Source organism: Xiphophorus hellerii, chromosome 19 (genome assembly GCF_003331165.1).
Source record: "Xiphophorus hellerii strain 12219 chromosome 19, Xiphophorus_hellerii-4.1, whole genome shotgun sequence".
Lineage (NCBI taxonomy): Eukaryota > Metazoa > Chordata > Actinopteri > Cyprinodontiformes > Poeciliidae > Xiphophorus > Xiphophorus hellerii.
Genome location: NC_045690.1, coordinates 23,936,918 through 23,956,096, shown reverse-complemented (window position 1 = coordinate 23,956,096; position 19,179 = coordinate 23,936,918). Strand labels below are relative to the sequence as shown.

Here is a 19,179-nt window from a genome sequence, read left to right as displayed (position 1 = left end):
CATCCATGACATTGTATTATATTTAAGAAGCCCTGCTTGTTCACCGTTCTTGTTTCTCACCGCTTGTGGGGAAACAAGAATTACGAATAGAAAAATTGTTTCTCATGCAGCTCCAGTCATCCTGCTGTGTCTGTACATGCAGGTCTCTTCTTTGCCTCTGTTTTTGCAACAGAAGCAGCTAAAGATAATCTTGTTTCAGCTACAAACACACAACGTCACAGAAAATGTCTGCAGTGGAAACGTTCACAAGGGAAGATAATCCACTTCAGTTAAAACTGCTATGGGAGATTTAGTCTTATTTGAAGAAGTTGATGTTGGAGGAGGATGAGTGGAACCCATTTTGCAATTTCCATTAATGTTCTTACATTCATGGGCAAACAGTGTACATAATCAACCAGTAATGACTAATAAGGAATTCACATTAAAGATGCGCTGACCTCAGCTTAATTTTCAATCAGAAGTTTTCATAAATATTAGACTGACTTTAGCAAGTTGCGACTATACATATAATTTTAGTGGCAGCGTTGAAAATATTACTTCTTTTTAAGCTTCTTGCACTGGTTGAATATTAGAGGGCAGTGATTTTAAAACGGTGACAAAATGACTGGGGCAAAACATTTTAAATTGCCTTTAAATTGCTTTCACAAGCTAATCGCTGGATTTCCAACCACACTAGCGATTAGCTTGAAAAGCCTGCTAGCATTACCATCTCTGTAATGCTAGCATGTCAAAATCTCCGTCTTAACTTGGAGATTTGGTCAAATTTTGGTCAGAGATTTGGCTCCAATTCCAGTGTTTTCCATAACAGACTGAAAATGAAGGAGCAAACGGACCCAGAACTGACGTCAGTAGATCTCAAGAAGGCTGATTGAATGTTTGCTGATATTTTTTTCCTTGACTGTAACGTTTGCTTTGTAACCAGTGGTTCAAATTGACTTCATTTTAAAACACTTTCCTGATACTGAAAGTGACTAACTTTAAGTGACTCTGGGGTACCTGAAACGTGTTAGGGTTAATGCAGTCTGAAATTACTTATTTTGGTGCATCTGATACTGGAAAAAATGTCTGAATTTTGAGCTTTCAGTTTCTGCATCACAGGACAGACGCAGAAGCTGCCATGTTCTTACAACTGTAGTCTTCTCAGGGTTCTCTAAAAGATTTCTTTGGACTTTTTAATTTATTTAACGTTACTTCCAACAACATCAAGTAGAAGCAAGTTGAAACAGGGCTTGCGATACCTCCTTTTGTGACTTGCTTTTGTGACTTGGTTTTAAAGACACATTTTGTAATGCTGCTTCCCCGTGTTTCCTGTTGGGTTTGGATTGTTTATATGAAAGCAGCAGATTAAAAAATGGATTATGACGTAGAAACGTCAAGGGATTCATTTGAAAATGAATCATTCAGCTTCCAGTAATTTAGAGTAAAACTGACGTCTAACTCAGTGTTTCCCAACCCTGGTCCTCCAGGCTCACTGTCCTACATGTTTTAGAGGTTTCCCTGCTTTAATGTGCCTGATTCAACTGATTGCAGTTCAACAAACACCTGTTAATCAGTCATCAATTGAAATCAGCTGGACTGAAGCAAGGAAATACCTAAAACATGCAGGGCAGTGTGGCTTGAGGACCAGGGTTGGGAAACACTGGACTAAGTGACTCTAAAGGCATGAAAAAAAGAAGATATATCTGTAATTTAATTTTTTTTTTTACCTTCAGTTATGCAGATCAACAAGCTGATAGAGATGGAGGTTCTGGAGGAAGCTCATCTGAACCTGCTTGCCATGCGACTGGAGTTTCAGAAGGAGCAAGAGCAAACTGGTGACGACGTCCCCATGGAGATGGCTAAGAAGGAGAAAGACCTGGCCCTCCTCTATACGGACCTCAGGAAAAAGATTTGCACCATAGTCTGTGATTCCAACTCCTTTCCTGCCAGGAACAAGGCACTACTGGTCCATGTGGCTCGCATCATCCAGGAGGAGGAGAAGAGGGCCGAGGAGCCAGGCGGCCTACCAGACAGCTGGATGGAGGCCTGGAAGGAGGCAGTGTCCCAGGGCGTGCAGGTCAAGGTCAACGGCGTTCATCTGGAGAGGAAGGAACAGAATCTGTCCTGGTTGGCGGTCCATCTCGGGCTCCTGGGAAAAACTATTGTGGAGGATTTGGAGAATGTGAAGCGGGAGCTGCGATGGTCCTACCCACCCAGCTTCAAAGTCTTCAGCACTTATGTGAAGAGCTACCACAGAATCGTCGGGCAGCACTTGAGGAAGCTGGAGCCGCAGGTGACCGAGCTAAAGGATCTGTACGCTCTGCTGGACTGGATCCTCAACAAATACAAGAGGTGAGGGACTAAAGGAATATTTTGTTACTGTATTTCTATTGTAAGGTTGTCAATCTGATGCTCTCAATGTTTGAAAGACAATGGACTTAGAATGGCTGCATAGGCAGTGGCAAGGGTGTTCCTTGTACCCACTGGGATGGACAAAACTTTTTAAACATAGTCATTGGTTGATGGTGTGTGCATTGTCCTGCAAAGATATTCATACAAACAAAAACTTTAACATATTTTAATTAGATTTTATATGACTGGACAATGCAACGTATTGCATTGTGAAGTGAGGTATGTGTGCATTGGAATTACACATAACAACCACCACAAACGTTAGCTGGGAAACTGGTCAGACTTAATGGAAATAAAGGGCAATACAGGAAGAAAACCTTTAGGAGACTACAACCAACTTAAAACTTGCCCGGAAAACCCTAAGCTGGATGGCAACCATAAATAAACGGCCAGAGCTACAATTAAATATTTAGATCCAGACACCATTTCATGACCTATGTTGCCAAAAGTATTTGATCATACCAGAGGTGAAGGTGAGTCACGAGTGAAGAGCTTGTCCTGTAGCCTCTGAGGTTTGAATCTCCACTCCATCTGTATCAGTCGTTGTGTCCTTGGGCAAGAAACTTCATCCGACTTGTCTGCTGGTGGTGATCAGAGGGGCTGATGATGCTGTTTGCCAGCAGCCTCACTACTGTCAGTCTGTCCTAGGGCAGCTGTGGCTACAATGTAGCTTACCACATTGTGTGAAGGCGTGTGGGGGTGTGTGTGTGTGAATGACTGAATGTAGTGTAAAGCGCTTTTGAGTCCTCTGGACCAGATAAAGTTCTATACAAGTGGAGGTCATTTACCACTTACATTGTCTACATTTACACACATACACTACTCTCAAAAAGTTAGGGGTAATTGGATTTCAGGTGAAAGTTGTGGAAAATGTAAGAAGTTCACTCTACCATTATATTATAACAATAGGGCATTGATGTAAAATCAGTAAATGGGGAGTTCCTCATGTCAAGCAATGCATTGAAACAAACTAACAACCAGTGCTGGGAATGCCACAACAAAAATGTCAATGTCTAAGTAATGTGTCATGTGACCTTCACTATCAACAAAAACATCTTATGGTGTTCACAAGTCATTCAGTCGACTCATTGTCTACGGAGGCATGGCGTCCCAGTCTTCCTGAAGGATGGCCCTTGGGTCATCGAGATTCTCCTGTACAGAGTTAAGAGACTCTATATGACTATTCAGATGATCCATCCATCCATCCATCCATTTTCTTCCACTCATCTGGGGTCGGGTCGCGGGGGTAGCAGCTTCAGAAGGGAAGCCCAGACTTCCCTCTCCCCAGCCACTTGTTCCATGTCCTCTGGGGGAATCCCAAGGCGTTCCCAGGCCAGCCGAGACACATAGTCCCGCCAGCGTGTTCTGGGTCTTCCCCGGGGCCTCCTCCCGGTGGGACGTGCCCGGAACACCTCACCTCCTGCGTCCAGGAGGCATCCTGACCAGATGCCCGAGCCACCTCAACTGGCTCCTCTCGAAGTGAAGGAGCAGCGGCTCTACTCTGAGTCCCTTCTGGATGACTGAGCTTCTCACCCTATCTCTAAGGGAGAGGCCAGACACCCTACCGAGAAAACCCATTTCGGCCACGTGTATCCATGATCTCATTCTTTGGGTCATGACCCAAAGCTCATGACCATAGATGAGGATGGGAACGTAGATCGAGCCTCACTTTTTGGCTCAGCTCTCTCTTCAGATGATACCAGAGGTATTTTTTAAAATGAAATTCAGGTCTGGAGAAATTTCTGGCCACTCCATTCAAGGTACCTTAGTTTTCAGTAGCTGTTCCCTACCGATTTAATGTTGATAAGTTCTAGCACTGCCATCCATAAAGGTGAAATCAGGCCTGTGTTGTTCAAACAGAAACACAACGACTGGAGTGATGGTGTGATTCAGGTAGTGCTGTCTTGTCACTGTACTATTCACAAGGTGTAGGACAGTTCTGAAACATCTTCTGACGCTGATACTCCACCACCACCAAAGGCTCATCTGGTGACAACAGTGGCTGATGCCTGGCGCTCTCCTTGATGCCTCCAACATCATTGGCTACTATAATTTCTGCTCAACATGAATCGACTTTCATCAGAGAACAACGCTGAGACCTACTGGTCCCCAGTCCAGCATAAATGCTCCCTGGAGCAGAAGCCATGCAAGACGATGGTGCCTGTGACAGGTTGTGTGGTCAGGTACTCTTGCAGGTCATCTAGCACACAGACACACAGTGGTAATTGAACTTGAGTGACATCTCATTGTTAATTCATCTACTAAAGGTTTTCCTCAAGGTTTAGGAGTGTGTTTATTGAGATTTGTGGTTTAGTCAGGTCCTTTCTCAACAACACTGTGAAACAGTCTAGTTTTACGATAGTTCTCCAGCTTTGTTGTCCTCACGGCAACTGGCAAACCCACACTTGTACATTGGGTTGCTAATGTAGTGTGCTAACCAGAAAGACAGATGGAGCTTGCTAGTCTGTTGCAATTGGCTTTGCAGAAAGCTGGCAGCCTTTGTGTCCTTTTTGGCTCAGCATCAGCATCGTGCTTTTATGTTGCCTAAGAATTTGAAGCTGAGTTGCTCCCACTTTGTCATAATACCAGGAACAGAGTACTATCAAATTTTGTAAGGAGGAAATTTCACAACTGGACAAATTGCACAGTTTGTGACCTACCATGAAGGAATTCACAAAGTTCCTGAGTGAAAGCCATTCTTTATGGATGTTAGCAGGAGCGGTCGACACACCTGAGTTGGATGATCTGTAGGGGTGTTTGCATTGACAATCACAACAGAAAACAAACATGTCTGGGCGGCAGTAACATATATTTGTGAACTGGAGTACCAGCAAAAAGGAGGCGCTGAGGAGGAAGTTTTAAAAAACAGCACAGATCATTTTGCTGACATTTTAACTTTGTTTTGCTGTTGAATCAGACCACACCAAACCAACATGCTGTGCTTAAAACACAAAGTTGGAGTCTTTAAAAAAAAAACAGCTGGTCTGATATATAAAAAAAACCTTCATAAGGACAGAATGGAAACATTAAATTCAGGTCATGGACACGTTTCTCACAAATTAGGTAGAGTCATGAATTTCACTGTCAACAGAATCATTCTTTGTATTCACTTTGAAACAAAGTCTGTATAATACAATACTCTAAACTGCAAAGTAGAGAGTGACCACTGAAATTTTACTAAACCTGATCATTTTAATTAACTCCCTGACATACTGCAATTGGCTGCAATTTCTTAGAAAATTCTGGATTTTGTAATATTCAACATTTTTTTCCATGTCACGAGGAAGTCGTGTGATCAGATCTGACTCTAAGTCAAAAGGTCTGTTCCCATGAGGCCTTCCCTCAGTGGGACATGTTGCTTTTCGTTTGCTACGGTGCCAGTCACATGTCACAAGAACAACATGTGACTGGTATTATTTTTCACTCCCACAGTGAGAAGATCATGGGAAGTTTCTCCTTGCAGCCGGACATGGCGGAGGAAAGTGCTGAAGTGCAACTACAGGAAGGATTCCTGAAGCAGCTTTTGGAGAAGTACTGCTGCAAAGTAAAGGTAACAAAAAAAAAGGAAAGAAAAATAAAATCTTTAAAATCTTTTAAAGAGGAAGGTCAAGCTGGACCCTTCACAATAAACAACAAACATTAGCAACACTGTTAAAATCATAAGACAGTAAAAAAAAAAACACAAAAATACAAGACAGAGACAAGGGTAAAGGATAGAATTGACATTACATTTTTAGCGGAAGTATGTGCAGGTTTCTTTAAAATACCTTTACAAGTTCCTAAAGATACGAACAAGCTCAACTTGATCACCTTTTGAAGTTTGTTCCAGTCTTTTGCTGCAGCATAATGGAAAGATACTGTAGTTCTTCATATTCAGATTTAATTTGGGGAACAGTGAGCATAATGTGAAAAGCGTGTGCTGTTACTCTCTGTCCTTGAAGCAGCTAAAATAAAATAGTTATTGAAACATATTAGAATTATTATTATTATGCATCTTGTATTCTTTAAGCTTTCTAGTTGCTGGATTGCCATAGTATATGAATATTTGTAATGACAGTTTAATTTTAATGTGAAAGTTCAGTAAATTTGGAAAAAAAAAAAAGTTTTTTACCTTGTTGCACTTTTACTTTTGAAGCAAATAGGAAAACTTCTTCATGTTGACTACAGTGTTTTTGGACGTCTACGTCTTTTAAAACAGACGAATGAACACACCCTAATATTGAACTGTCATTTACGAACAAGAAAATGTGATTTCAGCTCAAATCAAATTTTCAAGTAATCAGCCTGAAATGATCCCGTTCCTTCCTGCTGAGACTCGTGTTTTGACAGCACTGGCCTGCTGCTTCTCTCTGTGTTGGGGTGTGTGTGTGTGTGTGTGTGCGTGCTGCAGGAGGACATGAGCGCCCTGCTGGACAGAGTGATCGAACTCGAACATGAGACTGTGTGGAAAGACAAGACGGAGCCCCAAAGGGAAGACAACCTGCTTCTCTCTCCGTTTCCTATGGACATTTGGACTGTAAGATAGTGATAAATCATTCTGCTTTAATTTAGCTAATAAAAAGCAGAGTAATTTTTTAAAAATCTATATTTGTGATAAGAAATCATGACGATTTAACACCTTAAATAAAACAAAGTAAAATTTTCATTCCGCTTTTAAATTCTACCTATCAGCAGAAAAGATCATTTTCAATCAGTGTGTTAATTAATAATCCAACCCATGTGAACATATCAGCTGTAGCCTTGTCCTGCTAACTCTACTTGAATAAGAACATAAGCCGATTATATTTAGTTACAATCTAATCAAAATGTTTAGCTGGAACTTCTTATTAAAGTGAAGTAGCAAACGTTAATAGAGTTCAGCCATTTTTAAGCAAACTATTGTGCTTGTTTCAGCTTTAACTTTCAATTTGAATGTTTTTTTTTTTTAATACTCTCCAAAATTCAGTTTTATAGTGTATTATTTCCGTGCTTTTATTAGAAATGATCTCACATTTCACACACACACACACACACACACACACACACATATATATAACTGTTCATGAAATTTGCACATAAAAGTATAAATATCATCATCTAACATGTAATGCAGGGTTGCATCCATTTGATGGCAGCAGAGAGCTTCATGTTCCTGTTTCTGCCTGCAGGCGGTTCAAGGAAAAGTGGACCACTCGCGAAAACTGGACCCTGATCTGGTGAAGAAAGTCATCGTTTCCTGCCTGGAGGAGTTGAAAAGTTTTCCCAGGAGGTATGATTACAAATAATACTAATTTTAGCAACATGCACATATTTCACATGCTCAAAAAGTTAAAATTCATCTTTAAGTCTTGATTATGTAAGTTATTGTGATCAAAAGGATTTGGTGTAGAACAAAGGAAATATCTCCATAAGAGACTTTCACTCGGTTGCGTTGGAAACCATCACAACAAAAACACTTCAAATGAAGTAAAAACATGCAGATAAAACCCAGAGTAAACCTAGCAGATTAATACCAGTGAAAAACTCAAAGTTTGTTCAATAGAAAAAAAAGTGAAGCCAAAAAAAAACAAAAAAAAAGATTTTAAACAGAAAAATTATTTTGGATCTGAAGAAAAGTTTGAAACTGACAAAAAAAAGAGACTTGAAATTAACAAAATAGATTGAAACTAGTAAAAAAAAAAACTACTTTTCAGTTTCAAGGTTTTTTTTTCAGCTTCAAATTGTTTTTCTTTTGAGCAAAGTTCATGACCCTGATTTAGCTCCATACTGTTAGACGCACTGAGGTCAGCTCCCCACAGGATGGCGCTAAGACGAACTACAGGTTGGGATTTTATTTTCAAGCCTCAAAATAGCATTGAATTCATGTAACTAACTGGTCAAAAGCTCAAATAGTTCAGGCAAAAGTTTTCACATCATCTAAGCTTTTTCACATCTTTTCCTTTTCACATCTTTTCCTTTCAGTTTTTCTATCTAGACTTGACTTTATGGCACATAAATATCTTTTAACTGAATTTTGTGAAAAAGACCAACATGTTTTCCACTAATTGTGAAGCAGAGGGTAGTTTACTCCTAAAAATCTGAAAAGTATGACGTACATTTGCATCGAGTCTCCTTTACTTTGATCCCCTTGAATGAAATCCAGCTGAACTGTCTTTAGTTGTTCTAGATGCAGTAAATCTGTTTCTGGCCTCAAAGGTTTGAACAAACAGGATCATGAACCGTGAGGAACCCAGCAAAACGGTCAGAGAGGGAAATGTTTGGAAGGATCCAGAACATTTCACTGAGTTCTGTTCAGTCTGTCATTAGGAATAAACAAACACACATATGAGCCTAAAACGGAACTGTTTTTATAGTAAATGCAAAATGTGGCCAAAAATAAAAACATTCAGATAAAGTCAGATCCCAATTTCTCCATTTCTATTTGAGGGGTTTCTGAAGCCGTGTGTCATTGCCCTTCCACTCTACAGTCATGTGCTACTTTGTGTTTGTCACGAAATGCAGTGAAGAGGCGGTGAGGATGACGCCGAGGACCCAAGTTGGAGTGAAAGGATGTTTTTAATGAGGATATAAATACAAATCCAAAGTCCAGGCAGCATAGAATGAGTGGAAGGCTAAGAGCTCATATCTGGTAGAACAAGTGACAGCTGACGTGAAGGATTAGACACAACAGATTCGACAACTAGACAGCAGGACAGATTAGACAAGGACCCAACAAGGAACACAGGTGGGATTAAATTCACAGAGGGTAATCAGGGAAACGAGACACAGCTGGGAACAATCAAGGGGTAGAAAGGACAACATGGAGACTAAATGAACTGAAAACGACACTAAAATTAACAGAGTAAAACCCAAATCCTCACAGTGTTGGTCTGTCAGTTATAGCAACAATACCTTATTGATACATTATATATATATATATATGACATTTTGCATATACTTTTGCAATATGTGGGTCATGTGGGTCAGGAATGAACTTGTGTGAGTTTTTCCCTCCTCAGTTTCTCTATGTGGCAACTTCCTCATATGGAGACGCTGCAGGAATGTCAAGGAGGTCCCCACACAGCACTCACACTGAGGCATTCATGGAGTCAAATCAATGGCAAAATATGAGAGTCGCTTCAAAAACAGCATGGAAGTGGAAACAAGGCTCGTTTGCATATAGATAGTTAATTTGAACGCTTTAAAGAAAGCTAAACATGGGTTTTAGATTTAGGTCATAAATGGCCCTCAGGCAACACTTTGGACACCCTGGTCTATTCTATGACATAAAATCATAGAAATCTGTGGTTCTAATTTCACATAAAATGAACTATAGTTCCAGAAAAAAAACCCCTTCGGTCTTGCAGCTCCGCCTCTCTTCTCCTCTAACTAAGACGTCTTCTCTCCTCTCCAGATTTGAAACCCAGTTCAAGTGCCACTGCAGCGCCCTCCAGCCACAGCCGCTGTGGACCGACTATTGCGTAACCTACATCAACAGCTTCCAGGCTTTGCAGTAAGTCACGTGGTTTCACATAGATGTACCCACAATACACTGCAGGAGAACAAGATGCCAAACCCCCAAACACGCTGCCCCCACTTCTGCCCCCCCAAAAAAACAAAAAACAACAACTGAATGAGGACAAGCTGGGGCTCGACTGCAGATGGCAAGCTTTAGAAGAGAAAGTAAAACGCCTGAGTCTTTATTCTAAGGGATTCATGGAAGCAGTTCTGTCCGCTGGCTCTACAGTCAGTTTCAGTCACTAAACGCTTTGTTTATGACTTGTTAGTAGGAGCATTAGATAAAGGAGTGCACTTTGCAGGACATTCTGATGCCACTTTAACACTGAGCTCCAGATGATAAAATAGCACTTCCAGAACTCTGAGAGTGCAGCAACTACAATATGAGTATTGTAGAAGACAGGATTCACAAGCTGCCTGTTGTGAGATCTACACATTATGTAACCCAGTCCATCACTCTGTCCATCTGCGTTGCATATGAAACACTCGGCACTGCACTGAGTTGGGGATTCATATGAATGTGATGCATGAGGACACAGAGACGGTTCTGATCTCTGACGAGACTTTATTTGATCCGGCAGCGCTCTTCTTACAAGTTCCACATAAAAAAAAGTGTTATTATTATATATGTTATAATTTATAGTCCCATCCAATTCCTTCCTTTTATGACTGGCCCACCTTGTCTTTTATCTGGCTTTTATTTTGAAAGTAGTCTAAAGCAACAGAAGCACATTTTTTTCAAACGGTTTTAGCAAAAGACTTTCCTGTTCAGAACAGAATCTCACTCCTGCAGTGATTCTGGGAACTATATTATGAATTGTTTCTGCGTGTTGACTTTGAAATGCAGAGAACAAACTTCAGCTCTTCCATCAGAAGAGTCTGCTGGGTTCCAATCTCTTCTGATGGAAGAGTTCGGACGCGTCATCCCAGAGGCATCCGTCTGCTGGGGGTTTCCCGGCTGCCGTCCCGTCTGCAGCAGAGTGAGGATCAGGCTGGAGCGAGAGAACAACCTTTGAAAGCCTGATTGTGAAAGTGAAATTGTGAAAACGTTGCTTCCTCAGAGGACGGGCTTCAACAAAGAGGTGACAGGAATAATCATGAGGGACTGCAGGGAGGCTAATCTGAGCCGTGGAAAGTGTGAGTGGTCACGTGATTTCACGGAAACGGAGCAGTGAGTGTGAAACGGCTGTTTTAAGTGGGACAAGACAGGAAGTAGTTGGGGCATGCAGGCTCTCTGAACCAACCCCTCCTGGCCCCGGACCACAACCACTACCCCAGGCGGCCTCATCCTGAGCCCCGGTGGTTTACTGTTTCACTCAGCAGGGATTATTTATCTGCACGCCGTGTATCTGCTCTCAGTGTGCCGTCTGCACGCTGCGCTGATGTTTAAAGAAACAAGTTCGCTTCAGCCAGCCTGATTACACAGAGGTGACTCAGTTCAGGATTATCCAGAAAAACTCCTTCCAGTTTATAAATGATGGAGTTCTATAGATACAACAGGAGCGTCTAGTTTATACATTCAGGAATTAGAACAAACTCAGAATCCTCTAGATAAACTCCTATTAGCTTATCGAGAGAAAATACTCATTACCTCAGATCAACATTACCAGAACAGGAATCCAGAGACTAGTGTACAAATTACTGACTCCCTTTTCTTAACATGGGGTTATGCTTTTTTGTTTTCTTTTTTTTTTCTTCTTTTGCTCTTTCCTTCGGTTTGTTATTTTGTTGTGTTTCCTACTAATTCATGTAAAGCACTTTGATTTGCCTTGTTGCTGAAAATGTGCTCTATAACTAAAGTTGCCTTACCTTCAATTCAGTTCAATCATACTTTATTAATCCCAAAGGGAAATGAAATGTTGTAACTCATAGAATTTTTCTTCGAAGAGTAGTTGCAGCTGATGAAGGCTGTGATCTCCTGTAGCAGTTTGCACTACAGCTGCTTTGAAAAAGCCTCTGACTGAAAACGCTCTGTTGGTGTGCGACAGTCTCGGGAAGACGACGCGCGGGGTTGTCTGTGATATCTTTGGATTTCATGAAGAATCCTTCGGTGCACTCTGACATCGTCCCCAGAACAGAACCAGTCGTCTTTTTCAGGCTGTCCAGCGTTTTTAAATCTCGGGTTCTGGTGCTGTTTCTGAAGAAATAATGAGCAATCCCATAATGATGGGTTATAATCCCATCATTATAACCCACGCACGAATGGGTAAACATGTTCGTTCCTCAAGGAAATGCCTTTAAAAGCTGCGTGTAGCGCCACACAAGACTGTGATTGACCGTAAAAGCGTTTAGAGACAAACTTTGGATTCGTGTATTTCTGCAAAATGGTTCCAAGAACATGGCGCGGAAAACTGAAAAGGTTTCTTTCCAAGTTCAGTTCGGACTTTGGGCACCAAAAGTACAAATAAGTCCAAACTATGAGGACTCAATTCGCTTTGGAGACACTTCAACCAAGTTTGGGACCCAAAACAACAATCCAAGCTTTAACGGCCCACTGTTGTTGCATCTATTGTTAGAAAGTGGAGAGAACAGCAGATAGAGACATACTTCTGGAACCCTGCAGCTGTAATTACAATAAAACGTAATCTACCAAAGATTGAATCCTAATGTGTTTGACAACCCTGTTCTGTTCTGTTCTGTTCTGTTCTGTTCTGCACTGCTTTTTGTTTCTCTATCACATCAAATTCTGGTGAAATCCGTCGAGGTCTGCGGCTGTAACGTGACAAAAACGTGAAAGCTTTTACGGAGTATTCAAAGTCACACCGAAGCCGACGTTTTCTTTCGTCTCTTATTGTCGTCTGTCGACAGGGAACACATGGCCGGGTACCAGGACAGCTGTCCACACGAGGTGGAAGGCTTCAAACGGGAGGTCAAAGGTCTCGTCGTCAGGCTGATGGAGGTTTTGGAGGAGCAGTTTAAAGAGGATGTCAAGGTAACGCAATCTGGTGTTTTCAAATACTATAGGAGCTTTATGAGGCAAACTCCCACTTCCTGTTTTCAGCCGTTCACTTCCTCTTAAAGTCCAGCTGCTTCTGTTGTGGTTTTTCTAACACGAGGAACTGAAAAAGAGATTTTTACCTCCTTGTGAGAGTCGCTGCGTAGATTTCTAGAAATGAGGCACTTAGCAGAAGTTGAGTCACGAGAAAATGTGTCCAGAAGGGGAATATGTAAAACGTGCTTTTTATTTTTTTATTTTTTTTTTTACATCTGTATTGTTGCTGAATTTTCAGTCATTATGACTACATTGCAATAATCTTTACTGATTATTGTAAAAGAGGGCAAATGTTTTTGAATATTAAGCAAACTCTCCTGTCTTGTCTTGCCGAATCAACCTTTTGTTCTGGAAACATAAAAAAAAAAAAAAACTAATTAACTCAGAATCCAATAATGACATTTTCCTCCTTTTCATGTGATTTCTTCCCAGCCCTTCCTCAGGAGGATGATGACGAGGAAGTGGCTCACCAACGACGACGACTTCAAACAACTCGACGGTCGGATACAGCGGCTGTCCCATCATTGCGACTCCATGAGGCCTCCACACGTAAAGGTGACGAGGATTTGACTAGGCCCCAAAAGTGTCAGATTTTATGGGTCTGATTCAATCCTGTGAACAGCTGGACCAAAAGAAGTTGTAATTGTACTTTTGTACCACTGGTCAGAAGGATAATAACTAAATAATACTATTCAGCATGTTTGTTTACAACTGTTTAATTGACTTTATGGGTTTAAAATAGAATCTGACTTTTACAAATACTGACATGATCATTTCTCCCACTGTCTGACATTAAATTGTAAAGAGCCAAACTAATAAGAGAGAGAATGTTTTCACTATTTTGGATCCAGTAGTTTACACACATTTCAAGCCTTTGGAGCTTCTTGCAATAGTTTGCTGGAATTTTGGTCCATTCCTCCAGGCAGCACTGGTTTAATACTGCAAAAAACAGAATTGTACCAAGTACTTTGGCCCAGTCCAGTTCGTACCCGAGCACGCTTGCAATAAGGGGAAACTAACTCACAAATAACTTTTCAGCAAGAAATAAAGTTGAGCTTACGTCAATAATTCCTCGATATTGATGAAAATCTATTAGTTCCACTGATTATTTCACTCATAAAATTGGATCAACTGTAGGAAGATGTTTGCACTACAAAGTAAACCAAAATGTAGTGTTTTTGCAGTGAACAGAGTTGGGTTTGTTGGCCGTTTTGTAATGACAAAACCTTTGTAGTTTTGCCTAGAAACGTTTCTGTGAGGCGGAGTTTAAAACTGTGTGATGGACATTCCAACAGTCTGACTTTGGTTGTCCTTAGTGCTCGCTGGTCATTCTTCTTTTGGAAGACTTTGGATTACAACGGGACACAACTGGCGCCCACGCTTTAGCTTCATCTTCCTTGTAGCTTTGTTGATATCAAACGTGGCCTCGTACTTTAAGGTTGGGTTGGTGTTCGCAGGGTTGTGTCCCATATTCTTCTCTTAAATCTAATGATGGATGTTGATGTTATGATGTCCCTCCGAAGGTCTTTGTCCCTGAGCGCACTTGCAAACTGCAATCTTGCTTTTTAGTTTTAGTTTTCTCGTGAAAAAGTGGCCTTTCAACCCATGTCCTGTCTGTCTTGGACACGTTTCGATGTGGATCTGGTTTGAAATATCAGCTTTTAGTTCTATTTGGGGATTCCTGTCTTGGAAAGCTTGTGTAATATATATGATCGTAATACCCCAGGGTAAATAAAGTCTTGTAATTTCCCTGAAAGACGGAAAAGGAAACTCTGAGTACCTTTTTCATTGGCCATCTTAGACATTCCAGTAAGTTGTTATTTTGGTTTGGTGCGGCGGCCAGCAGACCAGCAGCAGAGACTAATGAATTGGTGGAAGCTTAGATGTAAGGTCACATGATCTAATGGCTCTGGATCATGTAATACAAACACACTTAGTGTCGTGCATTTTCTTTTCTGGTTGCATCCTGTTATGATAATCCATCACTCTCTCTGTTGGACAGGAGTTTGCGAGCCGACTGCATTACCACGTGGTGAAGGAATACGTCGGGCAGCTGATGAAGAATAACTACTCATGCAAGAACCAGAAGCACGAGAAGGCTGCAGCCAAGATCAACGAACAGTGGAACAAGCTCAGCAATCTGTTTGATGACATGGTAAAGCGGAAATCTGCAATAATCTTGATAAGCATTAAACTCACACCATTTAGTTAAACAGCAGCACAAGCTAACCTGGATTGTGTACTTAGCTGCAGGTCTTTTAAGACAGCATGTGAGCTCCATAGAGACAACAAAACATGTTTTAACTCCACATTACGCCCCGGTGTCAGAAAACTGCTGGTTCTTGTTGGAACCAAGCCATGAGAAAGAGGACTGATACGTACAGAACAATATTGGTAGAAAGTTTGGACAGGGCTGGATCAATACCAATAGATACATCTGGTAGAACATTACACATTCAATATATAGAATACACATAGTTCTCATGTGATGTCACACTTCTGCAAACTTTGTAGCTGATGGCCGTCTTGTTGGCAGTTGCTATGGAGTTGCTATGAAAACAACGAACAAGTCACAAGCTTAGAGCTAGCTCTCACCTCGTTCCTAACTTATAAACACTATAAGTACAACACATCCATCACTTGATTACAATCTCTGAGTACTCTGCCCACCTCTGTGTAATACTGCGATAAATATCAGTGATATTTAGTGCCAAACTGGCAAAATTAGCTTATCTAATGTAGCTTTCATCTGCAAGCTAAGGCCTACTTGTATGTTACTACATGTACTCACTCTGCCAGTCACCAGAACCTTGTTATTCACACGAAGAGTTTGTATGTTCTTTACAAAGCGATTTTGTTGATCTATATTTCTGTTGCACGCTGGTCAAGAGTGTCAGTATACGTACTTTTTGTTGTCTCAAAGTCATGGTTCATCGATGCTTTGCGCTGCACTTGCCTATGAAAATGGCGCGGATCACTTCGGTTCAGGCTTTTGGGAATGTGCAGTTCTAGCATTCTGGGAAATGTAGGCCGAGCGAGGGCTATAGCTGCTCAACCTCTCACGATTAGCTAAACACAGTGGGAGGCATCAACTAACTCACTCGCTCTTTGGTTACCTAGCAACAACCGGTTGAGTAACTTGTGCAGCAGCAGCTTCAGTTTTCACCGCTGTGCCTCACAACTGCTTAAAAATAAAACAACAACAACAACGTGGAGCGAAACAGGAAAGGTCATGCTGCCAGTTTGGCAGTATTCCAGATGTCTAAAACAAAAACCAATCAATAATTGTCGATGCTTACTGATACAAAACGCTTATATTATGATATAATTTTCAGCCGTATGGTTCTACCCTACGTTTGGACCTGCCTATAGCAGTAAAAAAAAAAAAAAAAAAAGCCACATAACAACCTAAGCAGAACCTGTTCTTGTGTTTCTCCTGTAGAAGTCGAACCATGAGTGGCTCCACCATGTAGGACACGACCTGAGCACCATCATCGGACAAAGCAACAAGGCAGACATCAAGAGCCACCTGCAGCCTCTAGTGGAACATTACCCAGACTTCAGGTAGGACGACGGGATGACGTCATCGCGGTGTTTTGTTATTCACAAGCTCAGATTATTGCAGGTTTGTCAGCATTGGCAAAGAGGCATGCTGATGAAGATGTGACGGAGTAGAGAAGTAGTTGTGCTGATGTGGTTCACTGGTGTACATAGTTGCTACTTGCTCAGTTTATTTAATAAATCTGTAAAAAAAAATAAAAAAAATCATTTAAAAAACATACAAATTACAGATTGTTTTCAGAGGATGTGACGCCTCTTAAGAGTTGGTTCTTGTTCTTTTGTTTTTGTTTTTTCCATTTCCCACATTTACACCCAGGTGGTTTTTCAGGGAAATTCTCTCTCTGGAAACATAATGAACTGACATCATCTAAACATTGTTGAATGTTGACCTTCAGAGCCTTGGAACCCGTCTTGGACAGACGGTTAGCATCGTGCTAAAGGTCATTCCTGATGTTTTCCCCGTCTGTCGTCATGCTAACGCTGGAATGCTCCAGTGAGAGAACCCAGCCTGAGCTGCTGCTTTGACAGCCGTCGTCGCTGTCGCTCATGATCATTACATGGCTGCTACTTTCCCTTTTAAATCCCCTTGGAAGCATTTTTGCTTGAATTTGTTCAGTAAATAATAACAGTGTGGAACCTGTTCAGTGTGTCGGTAAACCTGATTTTAGATTTAAATATTTGTTGAACGTTGGAAATGCCAGATTCTTTCATTTTGGTCCTGACACAAAACCTGCAGGCAGGAAGACTTCCTTTTGTGGACAGAGTGAAGGTCTTCTAAAAATGCCATTTTCTTCCTCTCCACAGGACGAAAAACAGAACTGGTGTGAGATAAGCTGTAATTAATCACAGTACAAACCAGAAAAAACATAAGAACAATGTTGAGTGATGGGATGTTTGCGTGCAGCCGCTTTGAGTCAGCTGAGGGAGGGGATTTCTATCCCCCCCAGGTCAGTTGATGATAAACTGGACGACCTACTCAAAGTGAAACATTCTTAAAGGTTATTGCATCACTGCGTCATGTCTGTGTTGGAAATCTGCGGTTTTGCTGTCAAAAGAAGTGAAAAAAAAACAAAAAAACACCGAAGATATTTCAGAAGAGACGCAGCTTCCTCTTTATGGCCGTGGAAGCACAGATTAATGATGTGATGCTTAGCGATAAGACAAACACACAGACTGTATGCAGGCAAGCTTTGGAAAAATATGCCTAAAAAGCATGATTATTTTACTGGGATAATTCAGAAAGATTATTATGTTATGATGGAAAACGTCCATCTGGGTTTATCCTGGTGAATGAAACACAGAGCAACACATAACGGCCCCTCCATCACAAGTTGTTGGGCACTGACAGTCAGCTGGCTGAAAGTAACCACTACTCTGTTCCTTCACTTATAATGAATAAAGCAACTTGTAATCTGGGAATTACCTAATAACTACTGCCATTAAAAATCAACTTTTCTTGAGCTTCACGTCATGTTATAATATTATTCCCTCATCAAAAATATAACTGGAGTGTTGCTTTGATAATGTCGGGCATGATTTGAGAAATCCTTTAATCTCCATGGCAACCATTCAGCTGTGTAAAGTGTCTGGGTGGACCGACTCAACTCCTTCAGACTAGCCAGCAGCAACGTAAAAACGTTGTTAAAGGGTTAATGGAGGAGCCATCTTATGATGAAGGCGGAGTTTCTTAAAGCGACAGAGACCCGATTTCAAGACTTTCTTTTCTTTCTTTTAAGTCCTATTTGATATGTACAGTATCTTTACAAAAGCTGAAGGTAAAACACTCACTTGACTGTTCTGTAAAATGATATCATGTAGCTGGAAAACACACACTGCTGCCCCTTTAATGTCTAAAATGGTAGCAACAAAAGGCTCGACAAAACATTGACACTTTTGCCACAATTTGGACATTTTCACTCAGATTTGTTCAGACATTAGACAGTAAAATTTAAACTGCCGTACAAGCTATTTTACATTGCATCAAATGGAGATGATGTTAACACGATGTGAGGCGTGTGCTTACTTTTGCCATATACTGTATGTGTTTATGTGTGGTTTAATTGTTTAATTTACTTGTGTGTGTATTTTTGTCATCCACCTGCAGCAAGAGACACCTGGTCGCGGTTCTTTACTTCAGGGGCCTCCACAGGGGCCGCGAGCACCACCTCATCCTGCAGAAACTCACCGCGCTCAGAAAGGAAGTGGGCCGCACCAGCACTGACAGAGGCCGAGTTTTATTTGGGGACATGCAGGTCACGGCCAACACCGACTGCCTGTCCAACCCGCCTGCCTCTTGTCTCGGCTTCCTGCGAACACACAGCTAAGAAGGAACTGCAGATGAAGCTCTGCGTGCGGGCCGGGCGCAGGAGACGCCACGTTGCACTTTTTCTCGGGTTGTGTGATTCTGGATCGGTCCGGTTCGGCCTGTAGGTGACGGTGCGTACACAACAGAACTTACATGTTCCTCCCTCTGCAATTGCAGAGTTCAGACATTCAATAATGAGCATCTCAACAGGTCGCATTCAGCAAAGCAACACTGCCCAGAAATGAACGAAAGCGCACAAGATTGGTGTTGTTTTTTAGCTAAGACTAGACTACAGATGGTCCTGTACCATAATATTTGATTTTTAAAAATGATATGTTTCCTGCTCTGGAAATCAACACCGTGGATTAGAGTCACATATTGGTTGAGTTCATGAAGAGTAGGATCAATTTACAAAGCAAAAAAACCCCACAAAAATATGCAATAAGTCAATTCA

At 41.3% G+C, this 19,179-nt stretch overlaps 1 protein-coding gene across 2 annotated transcripts in view; it reads left to right on the top strand.

The window, feature by feature from the left end:
• exoc3l4 (exocyst complex component 3-like 4) overlaps positions 1-19,179 on the top strand; it is a 25,278-nt gene extending 6,099 nt beyond the window's left edge. Inside the window, exons 4-13 of one of the 2 annotated variants that reach the window (XM_032547952.1) lie at positions 1,713-2,331; positions 5,824-5,941; positions 6,782-6,907; positions 7,539-7,639; positions 9,764-9,862; positions 12,676-12,799; positions 13,292-13,414; positions 14,862-15,014; positions 16,302-16,423; positions 18,525-19,179. In XM_032547952.1, the coding sequence (XP_032403843.1) occupies positions 1,713-2,331; positions 5,824-5,941; positions 6,782-6,907; positions 7,539-7,639; positions 9,764-9,862; positions 12,676-12,799; positions 13,292-13,414; positions 14,862-15,014; positions 16,302-16,423; positions 18,525-18,744 (1,805 nt within the window). In that variant the 3' untranslated portion in view covers positions 18,745-19,179. The remainder of the gene's footprint in view (positions 1-1,712; positions 2,332-5,823; positions 5,942-6,781; positions 6,908-7,538; positions 7,640-9,763; positions 9,863-12,675; positions 12,800-13,291; positions 13,415-14,861; positions 15,015-16,301; positions 16,424-18,524) is intronic. The other variant, XM_032547951.1, reaches the window with a different exon arrangement.